The 14786-nt window shown below is 42.2% G+C and overlaps 1 protein-coding gene across 1 annotated transcript in view; it reads right to left on the reverse strand.

The window, feature by feature from the left end:
- Nucleotides 1-14786, reverse strand: part of LOC113585753 (CUB and sushi domain-containing protein 1) — a 266455-nt gene that overhangs the window by 21532 nt on the left and 230137 nt on the right. The window contains exons 38-50 of the mRNA XM_027023454.2: nucleotides 12673-12791; nucleotides 12423-12492; nucleotides 12156-12272; nucleotides 9518-9727; nucleotides 8614-8802; nucleotides 7642-7819; nucleotides 6832-6977; nucleotides 6280-6360; nucleotides 5833-5946; nucleotides 4211-4399; nucleotides 3940-4086; nucleotides 2505-2693; nucleotides 781-966 (exon numbers count right to left, since the gene is read on the reverse strand). Coding sequence (XP_026879255.2) covers nucleotides 781-966; nucleotides 2505-2693; nucleotides 3940-4086; nucleotides 4211-4399; nucleotides 5833-5946; nucleotides 6280-6360; nucleotides 6832-6977; nucleotides 7642-7819; nucleotides 8614-8802; nucleotides 9518-9727; nucleotides 12156-12272; nucleotides 12423-12492; nucleotides 12673-12791 — 1935 coding nt within the window. The remainder of the gene's footprint in view (nucleotides 1-780; nucleotides 967-2504; nucleotides 2694-3939; nucleotides 4087-4210; nucleotides 4400-5832; nucleotides 5947-6279; nucleotides 6361-6831; nucleotides 6978-7641; nucleotides 7820-8613; nucleotides 8803-9517; nucleotides 9728-12155; nucleotides 12273-12422; nucleotides 12493-12672; nucleotides 12792-14786) is intronic.

Consider the following 14786-nt stretch of genomic DNA (forward strand, 5'->3'; position numbering starts at 1 on the left):
AACATGCCCCATTCGCAGCTAGGCTGATTTATAATTTAGTTCATTGTCTTCAGATTTTAAAAGATCTTCATCTTTTAGCAGTAATTATACCTGGCTGTTCATTCTCAGTGCTTGAGATGTGAGATGGGACATTTCTACAAGTGCACTTGCTAAACTGAAGTGGTACCACAGGGTTTTCTCTACAATATAGAGACAATACAGGGCTGTAGCTAACATAGAACAGATGGTCCTCTACTGATACAAAAGTGCAAGATTGTGGGAAAATGGATTTTGAAACACAACTAAAAATATGAATCCTTTCAAATAAAACCTCTCCCTCTGTATTAATAATAATAATGCATATTATCAAATATGGCAATTTCTTCATGCCGTCTTGTGTCTCCCAAAGGAGTTTAATACTGCATCTCGTTTTCTGCATCAATCTTAATGAATATATCTTTGAGGCTGACCCAGGGACACATAATGGACAGCTATTATGTTGAAGGCACAGCAGGTGTATATCAGTTCTGCACTGCTTCAGGGACCAATGGTAATTCAGATCAGAACAACGAGGTGGGGGGTGGGGGGGCATGCTGCATCATAGCACTCATCTCGTTTGAGTGCCAAACTGGTGGGGAAAAAAATCAAGTCATTATCGTTCATTTGGCCAATTACCCACCCTACATTGGTCTCAGAGGGGGGATGGTCAGGGGAAGGGTGCTGGTTGTGGTCGGCTCAATTAAGTAGTGGAAATGTGAGCATGCTGTTGGCATGGAAAAGGGTGAAGAGGGAGGGGCTCACGTAAACAGCGGGGAGGATGGGCCATATTGCTCCAGGTGCCATCCTCCAGGCAGACAGCGGTCAGCAGAGTGGCGCTCTCGGCCTGGTAGCCTTCGTCGCACTGGTACTGCACTCTACTGCCTACTGTGTACTGCAGCCCATGGAAGGAGCCGTTGCCCAGGTTGTCCGGCACGCCGCATGAGATAGCTGGCAAAGAGGAGACCAAACTGTTGTTACCCACAATGCTGAATATGAGTGCAAAACATGAAGATCTGCATGAGTCACTTGGTTTAACAGAATTTAAATCAGGAGCCCGTCTGGGTCAGTAATAAAAATTAAAGACACGTGCATGCAAGCAGATGTTTCCTACACTTGGGAGAAAAAGCTGTGGGACCAATTAAAGCACTTCTGCATTAGAAAGGACCAGGGGTCAGCCAGTGCAGAGAGGGCAGCAAAAACAGGTCCCAAACTGATGCCTGACCCTCATTGACCTCTACACTGACTACATTGATTGTTCTCACCATTTAAGGAAATTATGGGCCTTAATTAGTCCACAATCCATCTTCCTGGCTCTGCAGAACCATGCCTGGTCTACTTGTTTTCGAAAAGGGAGAAGAATATTAATGTTTTAACCTCCGGTCCTAAGATAAGTTTCCTACCTCCTTGTGCTTACCTGTAATGAGACTCCTTGTTTGAAATGTTAGTCTGCTTTCTCTCTCTCTCTCTTTCTCTGTTTGTGTGTGTAAATGTGTGTTAGGAAGGATTTTTGGCTAGAGATGGCCCACTGAAATGTCCCTAAAATGCATCAGCGTTTTGAAGTATGGCCGTGGGTGCCGTCTTTAAGTATAAAAGCTTTGGATCAACTGTGTGATTACATAAGATAGTTTACAGATTGCAAGCAGAGCACTGTAGAAATCACACCAGTTGCTAACAAAAGATGACATTTCCTTGCAAACATGCCAGTGCATGATTACAAGTTGATTGATGATAATAACCATCTACAGACACTTATAGATTACAACCATGTCGGAACCAAACTAGATAATGGGATATATGGGAATATATATTTACATTATAATTTCTTGCAACCAGACAGCAGCTGTGAGAGGGGGTGTGTATGCCTCTATGTGTGCATGTGTGTGTGTGTGTGTGTGTGTGTGTGTGTGTATGTGTGTGTATGGGGAACATAGGTAAATTGTCACATAAATTCCCTCAAACAAACATGCACAGTGAATAGCCCCCCAATACAATTAGCCCTGCATAAGTTTCTGCCTGCTACTGCCTATATGCAAATACCCAGCCCATTCAGGCTGACTAGTCCCCTGGCTAATAAACGGTAATTTTTGCTGCTGATGACGTGCAGCACTGGGCCTGGGAGAGCGGCAGGTGTGGCCATAGAGGCCCATGCTGCCAGGCACTCAGAGGGATAAAATTAGTGGCTTGGATTAAGAGAGGAGAGGAGCATGAACAATGAAATTACAGGAGGCTGAGACAGATTGAACACATTTGCTGGCTCAAGATAGGTGTGAACGAATGCTCAAATGCTTCGACATTGGGAAGAAAGGACACTCACTGCCATTGTAAGCATGCCTTGACAACTGGATATGATAGGACAGAGCTGCCCAAGCTGGCTGATAAGTTACAGCTATGGATTTACGGGCCCGCTCTAGAGGCCTCTGAATTAAATGAACTCGAGGGGAGGGGCATTACCGCAAAGAGGTAGTAGGGAGACGAGTGGGGTTTACCTTGACAGAGCAGTGCTGGTGCGTCCCATTGGTACAGGCCATTGGGATGGAGCCTGCATGTGGCGTTGCGCTGTCCCACAAGCCTGTAGCCCGAGTTACAGTAGTACTGGATCTTGCTGCCAGGTCGGTCCCTCGTCCTGTTAATGATGCCGCCGTTCTTGGGCGGGCTGCTGATGCTACAATACGCCGCTGCAAAATACAAAATATGAAACCACCCGAAAAGGATCTGTTAGTGTTTAATATTAATTTAATCAGTGGAAATGAAGTAGGGCAAATGCAACTCAGTTAAGACAAGTAAGCTCATTTGTTGAAACGGTAAGAGCCAACTTATCTCCCCAGGAGTCTGGTGAGCAAGGAGCTAATCTCACTTCAGACAAATAAAATCAGGGGCAGAATCAAATCGCCTGAGCTGAAGACATTTGCTCAGTCACAAAGTGACTAAAATTCATATTAGAAAAAAAATGCAACACAAGTTTGCAGTTTATTTTGATGAAAACTCAATGAAGTGTTCAACAAATGTATAAAAAAAAATTAAGCCCAGCTCCCAGTGCTGTTTTGTGAAGATCATATAAGACTGAGGTATATTACAGCCCTTTTTTTTTGTTCACTGCTCAAAATGTTTATGAAATGCAGCAGACAATAGTGGTTCAGGGACACTGCTGAATGATAAACTGTTGAGCAAGTTGAGCCTCCATTCAAGATTGAGGGCCTTCCAGCGTGAAACCATAGCATTTGTCCCTGCTCACTCCTTTAAAATAGGAGACAGGAACTAGGAAAATGTGGAAAAAAATTACAATAATAAGGGCATGGAATGGGAGAATAGAAGAGAGAGATAAAGAAAAAACAGACAGAAAGAGAGAGACAGAGAAAATGTGTCTGTGTATATGACAGAGTGACAGAAGAGATGGAAAGAGGAGAAATGGAGAATAATCCCCACCACTGGGCTTTGTGTGCTATATATCAAATTTGACCACTGGTCGAAATGTCAGTTTGAGTCATGGGACACTGCAGCAATTCGTCGAAGTTCATTACGGAATCTTTGACCTCCATTATGTCAGCCACATGCAATGGCTCCCTGAAGGTACAAAACATCTGGTCCTAGTCTAATGAGGGCTAACTTAGAAAAGGCTGATTTCCTCTCTCTCTTTTATCCAAATTGGATTCAAAGCAACAGCCTTCGAGGGCAGAAGCTTGGGAAGTAATCCACCCTGACAGAAAAGCAGAAAAACAGAATATGTTTCCTACTGCTGGTATTTCATATTTCCTAGCTGCCCAATACTCAACAATTCTATTATGTAACAGGCACAGCAGGAGAGCCTTTTGGCATTATGGTAAAATGCCTTGAGTTTTTAGACATTTTGGATTCTGATAGATATATCTTAGAGTTCCAAGATATGAAACAATGCAAAAATATCCTGAGGGTCAATATGACAACCTGTGTAGCGTATTTTAAATCCCTTCTTGTTGGTGGCATGGTCGGTTGACCATCTGAGATAAAGCTGGTTGGTCTTGCTTGTGAAATTCAACTGTGTTGAGTGGTTCCCACTAAGTGCCACCAACAATGGGCTCTGGCCAGATGGACCTAGGAAAAAAAATAAGACAACCAAAAAATAGAGGTATGTAGTTCAAACAAGGAATATTCTCTGCTGCAGTTAAACAGGGTGAAATTCTGAAATGCAAAGCAAATGTTCACAAGACATTTTTACCATCAAAGAGCTCCAACTCATCAAACTGCTTCTCGCTCTGAAACATCTCCACATAAATAGAGATTGTGAAGGCAGGCAGTACTCTGATGATCCAGGAACACGTTTGCGAGTTGGGGTAGCTCTTTGGAAAACCTGGGCTCAGGATAACCCCAGATGATGTGGTACGCTCTTCGTTGGCAGGACACTGAGCTGTCAAGGCAAGTGGAGGACAGAATTATGGGCATTTGTGCAGAACTCCTTGCAGGATGATGATACTGATTTAAAAAATCATGAAAAAGCTTGACTTCATGCTGAGTTCAACTTGAGTTTATGGTGGTTCAAAACCTCTTAAGTGAGGCTCTAAGCTTTGGTGAAACATGTGATTCAGGCTCCTGGAATTATCCGAGGTGTGAGGAGCGCTGGTAATACTAGAACATTTGAATTGGGGGTGCCAGGGTGGAGCTAATGGCTCCGTTAGAGGGACTTGGTAATTTATACTTTTCTACCTTATTGTTTTCCAATTAACTGCATTAATCAATGCATTCTGAGCATTATGTCAATGATCTGTGTCATTCATCATTTTAATTTATTTATCTTTACTAGTTGAAAGACAGGTAGAGCTGGGCCCCCTGTCTTATTTATACCAATTTTAGGATGATCAGATAAAAAATGTTTGGGCTCCTCTGTTGTCGTTGTTAATGGGTCTCATAGACAGTAGTGGTGGTAGCATATAGAAAAAACAAAAACAAAAAAAACAAAAAACAAAAACAAAAAAAAACAAAAAACAAAAACAAAAAACTTGTTTTCTTGTGGTTTTCTTGTAGAGAAGAACTACTGACACATTAAATCACTTGAATTTAATACTGAATCCTTTATGGGCATTAAGTTGTATTACTTTCATAATATGGGCCCAAAAGGTATTTTATGCTTTATAGAAGTTTTGAGTACTCAGATAGTTACTTAATTCCAAGAAAGTTTTGATAGATGTTTTAGCATTCAAATATTTACATTTGAAACTGTGTGATTCTTGTTATGCTTAGATTAAATAATCCAGTGACTTTTAATGGAATGTTGAGGGGGAAAAAAACTTACACAAGAGGATATTCAGTCTTGGGATAGTAACTAATACTTTTTTGATTGTATACATGATGCATGAACTTGTGAACAGATAACTCAACACCCCCCAACATACAAACCAAACAAATAAACAACCAACATCTGCATTGAACTGGACACTGTTCACTTGTGCTCTGCTAGGTGGCTAGAACTACATAAGCACTTCAGCACCATGGACAGCAGCTCCTCCCTAGCTCATATAATCAGGACAACAGTTCTGTCTATGTCCTCACAGCATGGGTTGGCTCTCACATGCAACTTTAGGACTGTTTTCCTTATCAGCCTGCTTCCTCTGCTATTGTACTGTTGCATCGTATCACCTATGTTTGAATACAGAGCAAAACCATGTCCAAGCTCTCTAGTATAAGATATTGAGTAAATGATGACCTCTAACCTTTCTCTGTCCTCTTCCATGTTTTTCTTTTTCTTCTTTTTGTTACTAGTGTGGGTCATAGGGGAATGACCTTGGTAAGTTTGTCTGCTGGCTGTGTTTAAACCTGGCTTTGAGTCTCGTGTTTTTCGTTTACCTTCACACACCGGGGGTGGCCCCTCAAACTGCAGGTGGGAGTTAAGCTTGCAGGTGAGCTCATCGTTGCCAACCAAGGTGAACCCAGGCAAACACTGATATCTCACAGTGTCACCTGCAGTGTGGGGAGCGGGGGAATACAGTTTAACACATGAATTCTTCTGCTATATCATACTTAAACATTCCTATGATGATTAAAAAAATCTGCAAATACTTGCTAAACCATTTTTTTGCTGAAAAATGAGGGTGATGCAAAAATAGCCAATGCAGACCTTGATAACTAAAAATAAGCTGTGTTGAATACTGTCACTCAGTGAATATATACACTATCTACCCAAGAGGAAGAACCCAGCTGGGCTTTTGGTGTCTTGCATTTCTTTTTTAAAAACACTACGTAGAGTGACTCATCTAAATGCACATACAAACTTGTGTGCCTTGTGTTACATACCTATTTCATAGTCTTCATCTTCATATAATATTTCTGCTTCCTCCACTATAGGGGGAGGGGGACATTTCTTCAGACGATAAGCTGTGAAAGCAGAAAATGTTTTGAAGAGCTCTGCTTCATGACATGCTGTAACTTGAGTACAAATTACATATTCATGTGACATGAAAGCAGCATGAACACATGCAATACTAAATGCGCATCAAAGCGTTCTCATACACTAAGGCAGGGTTCTAGGTCACACCATAACTTACAAATATATATGAGTTTTATCACATTTTATATGTGCTTTTTCACATTCAGCACAGCACATTCTCTTTACCACACCCTTGCACACTGACACTGATATCAAATGAGAGCAAAAGAGGCTGCTACTTGGGACTAATTTGTTAAAATAATGCTGAGGTCATCAGAGCCAAGTATCATCATGGTGCTTTATTGTAATAAAAACAAGATTAAACCCATGTTTCAACCCCCCTTTTCCCCTGCAGCCCTTGCATGGCATGTATTACACTTCAGTGGCAATTTTTTTTTCCATTTATAGAAGAAACTAACCATGGAAATTGAGGACAAAGAATCCATTTGTGGAGAAGTCACTGTGAAACTTGATAAGAACTTGATTGAAAGAACTGTAGGCCGACTCCAGGGCTGTATTGCCACTGAAGATTCCGAGCTGCGGGTAGCTTTGCTCCGGCCCGTCCCTGGAAGAGAACAGGCACCATATGGAAATACATTACTCTCAATCCTTGCATTAAACACTTTAACAATGCCTTGCCATTTCAGAGCAGTTGGAGGAAATTGATTTACTTTCAAATCTATGGCACAGATTTGTGCTGACTTTCATGTAAAGCCATTACATTACGGGCCACAGTGAATGAAAACAGAAAAAAAATGGTGACTTAACATCTTATTCCACTCTTTTAATAGCTTTTGAAGATTAATGGCTTACAAAAGTACAAAAAAGGCTTAGATATGGTGCATTTTCTACATTGCTATCTTTTTGAGCAACATAGGAGGGTCTCAGAATTATGCAACAGAAATGACTAGTAGATGTATCAGCTATGCACTGAGCAGTTTTCAGAGGGAAACTGTAATGTCATGAAAAATTAACTTGTGTTACTCACATATATTTATTTGACATGAAGTTTGACTGCTGTAGCTACCCATTTCTTATAATAAGTCTAAAAAAAGTCCTAAAAATGTGTATTTATTTTAAAAAATGTATATTTTTTTATGATAATAATTTTGAATCTCGTGATTCATGATTTTGACATGTCAGTTATATCTGCAGCACAGCAATTCAGCTTTCTTTTGCATAATGTACATTCTTGTCTTTCTAGTTGCCAGTCGGTGGGGTGAGCTCACCACACAGTGATGTAGTCGGTGACAGGCTCGGTCTGCAGCAGTGTGAAGTTGATGTACACGCCATGCCCATGTGGCACAGTGATGAGCCAGATGCAGTCCTGTGAGTCCGGATACTCGTTGGGGTAGCCAGGCGAGAAAATGGTGCCATTTGGAGCAGTCACGTTGTAGCCACAGGGAGCTGAGCGATAAAGACAAGGGTAACTCAAGCAGCATCAGTCAGCATTCATGCATCTTCCTATGGATGACGCTTGCACCAAGATGATCAACAGCAAGAAATGCAGAATCATGATGCCAGTCATTGCAATGGGGGGTTGGGGGGATTTGGAAGGGGGTCGGGGGGGATTTATAAGGGGGGGTGTGTGTGTGTCCTCAGCCGTCTGTTTGGTGGTGCGTGCTAGAACATGGCGGATTATCGGAGGACTGGGAAATGAGGGGCTTCCTTGGTTTCAAGAGATAAGAAGGGAATGGATGGCTGGCACAGAGTACCAAAGAGATGGGAGTGTAGCAGTCTCTGGTGTTTGGAGACCGAGGAAAGAACAGGGAAATGTACAGTGTTATTGATTGGTAAGGGCCAGACGGCTTTCACAGTATACTGCTCTCACTGATCATCAAGGATGCAATTTAGACCAGGTCCCCACAGCCTGGAACTCGACTGCATCAGTCTTCAAGATGCTTAATTTGAAAGACAGCGTTGAAAAAAGAAACAGCTTCAGTCCTTGTTGTACTGTGCCAGTAACAGAAAGTAGCAACACTTCTGTTAAAGAGCATTGTTAAAAAGGCCTTTGGGAAAGGGGAGTGGCTGCATACTACTTTTTAAAGTGTGCAAAAGCCCAAAAGCTTTGTTCAGAAAACATGAGCAAATGCAAACCTCCATTTAGAGAACGTACTTTTATACTTATGAATGCACATCACGCAAGGGAAACAGAAATCGGGGTTGTTTAAAAATCTGATCAATACTGCCCCTCCACTTACCTTCACAACGAGGAAATGGATGGTTCCATTTTCTGTTGGTTCCATGTTGGCATGTTAACACAGAATGACCAACCAAAACATATCCATGGAAGCACTCAAATGTTATGGACTGGCCTGCATTGAAGTCATTATTGATGATATATCCATTGTGGAAAGGATAAGGGTCTTGACAGTTCTGCAGTTGGTATGCTGGAAAAACAACAGCAACAAAAAAAAAAAACTAAGAAAAAACTGCAAAGCACAGCAACACAGGAAGTTAAGTATAATGGTCACGTAATTACTGTGCAATTTCAAAGGCATTAAAAATGTGATTACTTAAATTCAGCAAGATCTGTTGCAACCGTGCATACAAATTCCTTGTAAAGCATTTCAGATGTTATACATTCATTATCATCCATTACGAATCCATCCATCTATCTTCAGTTTGTTTCTAAAATATGTAAACACAGCATTGATTTCTTTGCAAGGGCAGACAGCCTGAAGGTGGAGGACGGACCGAGATGTTCTTTAACTCCTTAACCTCAACCAAAAAAACAAACAAACAAAAAACAAGGAATACAAGAAACGATGTCTGCACTGTCTGACCTGCCAGCGCGTGGCGTGGACAATAGCAGGTTATTTTTTATCAAGTGAGAACCAGGAGGACAACATCCATACGTACTGTCCTATTGATTTCAAATGGCTTTCAGACACAAGCTGTCATAAAAGGAGTCCCTCACCCTCACCAGTGATGTTATTCAGAGAGACACTTCCTGTGATCAGAGGAGCCCAGATGCTCTGGATAAGAGCCTGTCACTACCGTTTGACGTGAATCCCTACAGTGCACATGAGCTGTTTGTGACCAGTCATGGGAAGGGTTGTGTCCAGGCAGGAGAGACCACCTCTGGACCTGAGTCACGCTCACCTTGATAAGTGAGCCGGAAGCCTTGGCGGTTCTGGGAGTGGTCACTGTAGAAGTGGACCACAGTCTCATGTGTTGAACTCAGGAGGGATGGGGGCAGCTGGCTGCCACTGTACTGGCCAATCATGGAGCTGCTGTGCCCTGGCCCATTGCGGAACTCCAGGAAGTCATGGTTGTCTTCTGTGGTGAAGTTGAGGAACTGGATGTGTGCGCCTGCAGGATGTGGAGAAGAGCATGTTAGAACGCAGTATGGTAGAGGTACTTCAAATGCCTAAGCGTTTTTGAAGCTACTGGAGCTGGGCCTGGTCAGGAATGCATGACATGGCTGATACAGCGAAGGCAGTTGGGGTGCCTGAACTGCTTATAATGGGCAAAGTGCCAACGACTTCTCACTCACATTACCACCTGTGGGAAAATTCACACACGCTCCTTTACTCATTAATTGCCTCCTCATGAACTGTGAAGCGCTGCAAGAATGGGAGGACCGGAAATGTTTTAAAAAAGAATGTCCTCCTTAGGTGTTATTAGAGGTCCATTTAAAAAATCTCCTTTAGCTAAAGAAACTATTAGACACCTTGTTACACAAATTACAGTTTTTAAAGGCATCAGATCTATTTTGAGCTTTTTCCTTTCTTTCAATAGATAGTAAATGTTTACCATCCAAACCTACCCACACAACAAATAGCAGCACAGAAGAGATATAATTACTATAGTAACAAGATCTTGTTTCTTAGTAACTATTCCAAGGATAATTTCTGATTCTGTTTCTGAGCCTGTGCACCAAAATAAAATACCACAACAGTTGAACAGAGTGTGTCAGTAAATGACAATAATCTAAGACAGCTACCCATAATGTCACCGAGTATTCATCATTAAAAGTTGGCATAACTTCAAACAGAACCATTTCAAACAGGACCATTCAGGCCACCATAGATTTTTTCTCATAACAGATATAACATTATCTTGGGCAAAGCCATTTTTAAAATGTTAATTTCTAATTCAGGAATTGCACAATAAAATATACATTTTTAGTTCTTCTTTCTTTCTCCATTTTGTTCACTGCTCTTGTTGCCGTTGATGGAACAACAATTCAACAATTCATTCAACATTTATTAAATGAGAAAAAAGCAGTGCCCCAGGCAGTCCAATAACAGTACCACAAAGGCCTTGTTTGCTCACTAACACCTCACTTGTCTTACTAAATCCATGCTAACCTCAGTAATGTCTTGGACAGTTTACGTCTTTATTGTCGTGCAGAGTTGGGTTGCTCCCCCTGACAATACTTTTGCCTGAAAGCTAGAATCTTTGGTGCTTGTAAAAGACATTGCTTGTAAAAGACATAAAATACATTTTTAAAGACATTGTTCCTCTTAATGCTGAATTTATTTTCTGATGTGTGATACGAGAGAGAACTGCTTTGGTTGAGTGCTATGTGACAATTTCTTTAAAGGTACATGAGAGAGGTGGAGGAAGTGATTGCACCTGACGACAAGTGTGAACAGCCCCTTTTTTAATCACACACAATTATCCTGTTAACATCTGGAATGCTTCTTTTCTGCCCTCCTCATTTGAACATCAGGATAGCGGAAAGAAAACGTGGCAAGGCGAGATGGTGCCGCTAAATGAGGTCAGAGAGTTGAATCGATTGCACATGGTCTAGAAAGTTGAGATAAATAAAACAGCACAACAGGCCAGTGCACACAGCATGAGCCATCAACTCTGGCAGAAACAGAGCACTGGTCTAGTCAGTATCTTTCTCAAGCTGCTGCCAAGATGTAGACAAGAGCAGTCTGGGCAGCCTACACAAACAAACAGGTTAAAAACTGATATTTTCAGTTCTCTAAACAGATTTGTCTTGGTAAACAGCAGCTGGATGATTTAGTTCTGTAAACTCGATAAGGCTAATGGTGAAGGCCAGTCAGTGAACTACCACAATGCAAAAAGTTTAAAAAACTCCAAAGCCCACTGAATCATCATCAGTTTTTACTTTGATGGTGCAGCTGTGTCTGATGCTATGGCCATTCGTCTCACATCTTGTCCCCACTCTACTACTATTAAAATGGCAATTCTGCGCTGCAGTGATCAGTCTCACAAACAATTTCTTCCTGCTTTTCTTGGCGCTGCAAAGAATTTCAATACACAAAAGGTTACTCCATAGATGGCGATGTAAATACCTAACCTTTCCTTTAATTAATGTTGCTACTGCTTAATGTCACACAGCAAATAGTACAAGCATCAATGAACAGACAACAATTTATAATATCAGAAATTACTATAGTATTTGTTTTTTTAACAAGTTCAATATTAATCAATAAAGGACCAAAACCTGATACCAAGAATGGCCAACTGCATTGATTCAGTCTCGGTGATAAAGTCATGGAGTACATTAATTAATTGAGAAATCTGATCAGAAAGTATCACTTAAGGTCTGGCTGAACTTATTTCCACCTCATCAGCTGAACTGGCCAAACTGAACTGAGAGAGCTGAAATGTACTCAACCTTAACCTCGGCAGGTATTAATCCTACTGAAGCGATATGTGAGAGGTAAGTTTCAGTGTCCCCATAGGGAGGGGGGCTGTGGCCCTTTGGCCCAGGCCAGTTGGCTTTCAGCAATGGCTAGTTTGGTCTCAGCAGGCTCACCGTATCCGACAGGCAGGAGGATCCTCCAGGTGCAGTCCAGATTGCCAGGGTAGTTGCCAGGGAAGCCTGGGCTCAGAATCACATCACTTATCTTGCGGAGGGTGCCCCCACACTTGGCTGACCGGTATAAACACATCAAAAGACCATTATCGGTTTCCAGTGACAATTACTTATTTATTTTTATCTATGAAAAGACATTATGCATGAGGTACGATAAAACATTGCCGACTTATGGTGTCACCATATGTGCATTTACTCAGAGCGTACCAATACACAGTGGAGGGGGGTAGTTCCAGCGCCGTACAGTCCCTGGCATACATGTTATGTGAGAATGACCCTGAAAGAAATGAAGACTTGCAAAACATATAGACTAAAGGCTATTGGGAAAGTCACTATGCCAGACATTGTTGTTTGTATACTGTGCCACAGATTTTTTTTCCGGCACATTGCCTAAGAGTGCATTGTGGTGCAGCAGCCTGGGGCTTGCAGGGGTGTTTGCAGGGCTTTCAGGACTCACCTGCAGCACGTAGCCTGGTTCGCAGCTGAACGAGACCACCTCGTTCACCATGTAGCGGTCGCCGCTCTTGATTCCATTGGCTGGCACTACTGGCTCAGGGCAGGTGGTCAGACCCACAGCTGAACGCATACAAAGGGGGAGGAAAAGGGGAAGAAATGGGAAAAGAGATGCATGACTGTGTGGCTTTTACCAAGCCCATTCCACTGTGCAAAAAAGAAAACAACCTCCCATGGTTTTCCAGGTGTGTCTGAAGGCACAGCTGTAGAAACAGGGAGGATGCTTGTAAGCAGGACAGCATCGAGGTGTGGGATGGCTTATGCCACCCAGATTCTCATCTTTCAACTATCTCCATTTCACAGCCAGATGTGAGAGAGGGAGTTTGGCATGGCAACAAATGCTGATGTTGCTATGGAGACGGCTTTAGTGAGTGGAATAGGAGAGGATGCAGGAGGCTCCGTGGCACTGTGATAGTAGTTTTAGAGCATGCTGCTATGTCATTTCTCCCAGTATTGGCATGATGGAAAATGAGGATCATGTTCCCATGAACACAATATGAGATTAATTGATCTTGTTAAATGAACACTATAATTACCCGTGTGAGTTAGGACCAAAAAGTAAAATGACTGACAATGAAATAGGGTGACAGCATTTAAGGGGTTTAGGTATGAGTAAACCTAAAAGTGGGTTGTCTGAAAGTTCAAAGCTGACAATTTTGTGTTTGCACTGGGCTGACTATTCTTGTAAGACAGACAAAGGATTAGTCCATCACAAATGTGCATCACTCTCTTGGATCTCCAGTGTAGCCTTGCATGAAAAAGAAAAGACAACCATTTCTATAGCTGAAAATCATTATGCACGCTATGGCCAGTAACTCAAGACTTGACATTTTAGCCTGTATTCATACTCACAGCCAAGCAGCTATCAAACTTGAGCTGATTGTTGTTATTGTACCACCATAGGCCATTACACTGGCACTACAGAGAGCCTAACTGGACCCTCCCTTGACAGAGTGTGCCATAACTCGCTTATGCCTTTAGAGTTCACTTATTTATGGTGATTTAGTAGAGAGACGCAGAGCAGCAAAAGATCTCTGTGGTATTTCAGGAGCTACCTGATAGGCACAATGGCAGACATTGAGATAAGAGAAGTGGTTAATGGTTTTTTGGATGGGGCATCATTCCCTGTTACTTTAGTCACTAGCCACTGACCAGCTCTCTAAATGGATGCAGGCACAGAAGCAGACAAATTGGGCTGTCCCAGTGTGCAGACTAAGGACAGAAATAGACAAATGGGGAGATCTTAGAGGAGGAATAGGTGAGGTGATGTGCATTAGGACCAGGTGTACAAAAAGCCACACACCACAGATACCCCAACACCCTTCATATACACACTCCCACACACACACACAAATACACCCACACAACCTCTAAATGCTCACAGAGACAGAGGAGAACTGATACCATCTGAGCTAGATGCTATCACAGTTCCAGGCTATAGGCTAGGAACCCATCTCAGCATACAAAGGAGATATCCACACTGGTACATCCACAACCTCCGACATGCTGCATTAGAGACTTAAGTGGTCCCTGTCCTTCTTCCCAAGAGCAGAGGAAAGAAAATGACTTCCACTGCACTGCGGTCTCAAAAAATGTCACAAACATTCAAGAAACCTTTAGGTCCCAATATTCCAGTGAAAATGCTGCGGCCTACATAACTGTCACTTATCTAAAAATATACGTGCCAGCCACCTTATCAGAAATACCACTTTATTAGAAAAATCTTGTAGGTGTACAGTTAGAGTCCATACACCATCTGGTGCACATCCTCAAACTTTTTATTAGTGGTCAGCAGGTGACCACAGGGGTGCTGCTAGATGGATATTTTTGAGGGGCAGACCACTCTCAACCCTGCAGTGACATTAATGTGTGAATACCTCTGCAGCAGTGCTGTGCTTGATAAATTTGTACCAGCTCAACACCCACAACTATGACACTGCTATGTCAATGTTAATGCTGCATTAAGAAAGGCCTGCCAGATAATAATAACAAGTCAGCAGTTGTCTTGTTGGCGGAAACTGATGAGTGATCAGCTAGAGGGTGGCTGAGAAATTGTGC

The sequence above is a fragment of the Electrophorus electricus genome, chromosome 11 (genome assembly GCF_013358815.1).
Source record: "Electrophorus electricus isolate fEleEle1 chromosome 11, fEleEle1.pri, whole genome shotgun sequence".
NCBI classification, from domain to species: Eukaryota; Metazoa; Chordata; class Actinopteri; order Gymnotiformes; family Gymnotidae; genus Electrophorus; species Electrophorus electricus.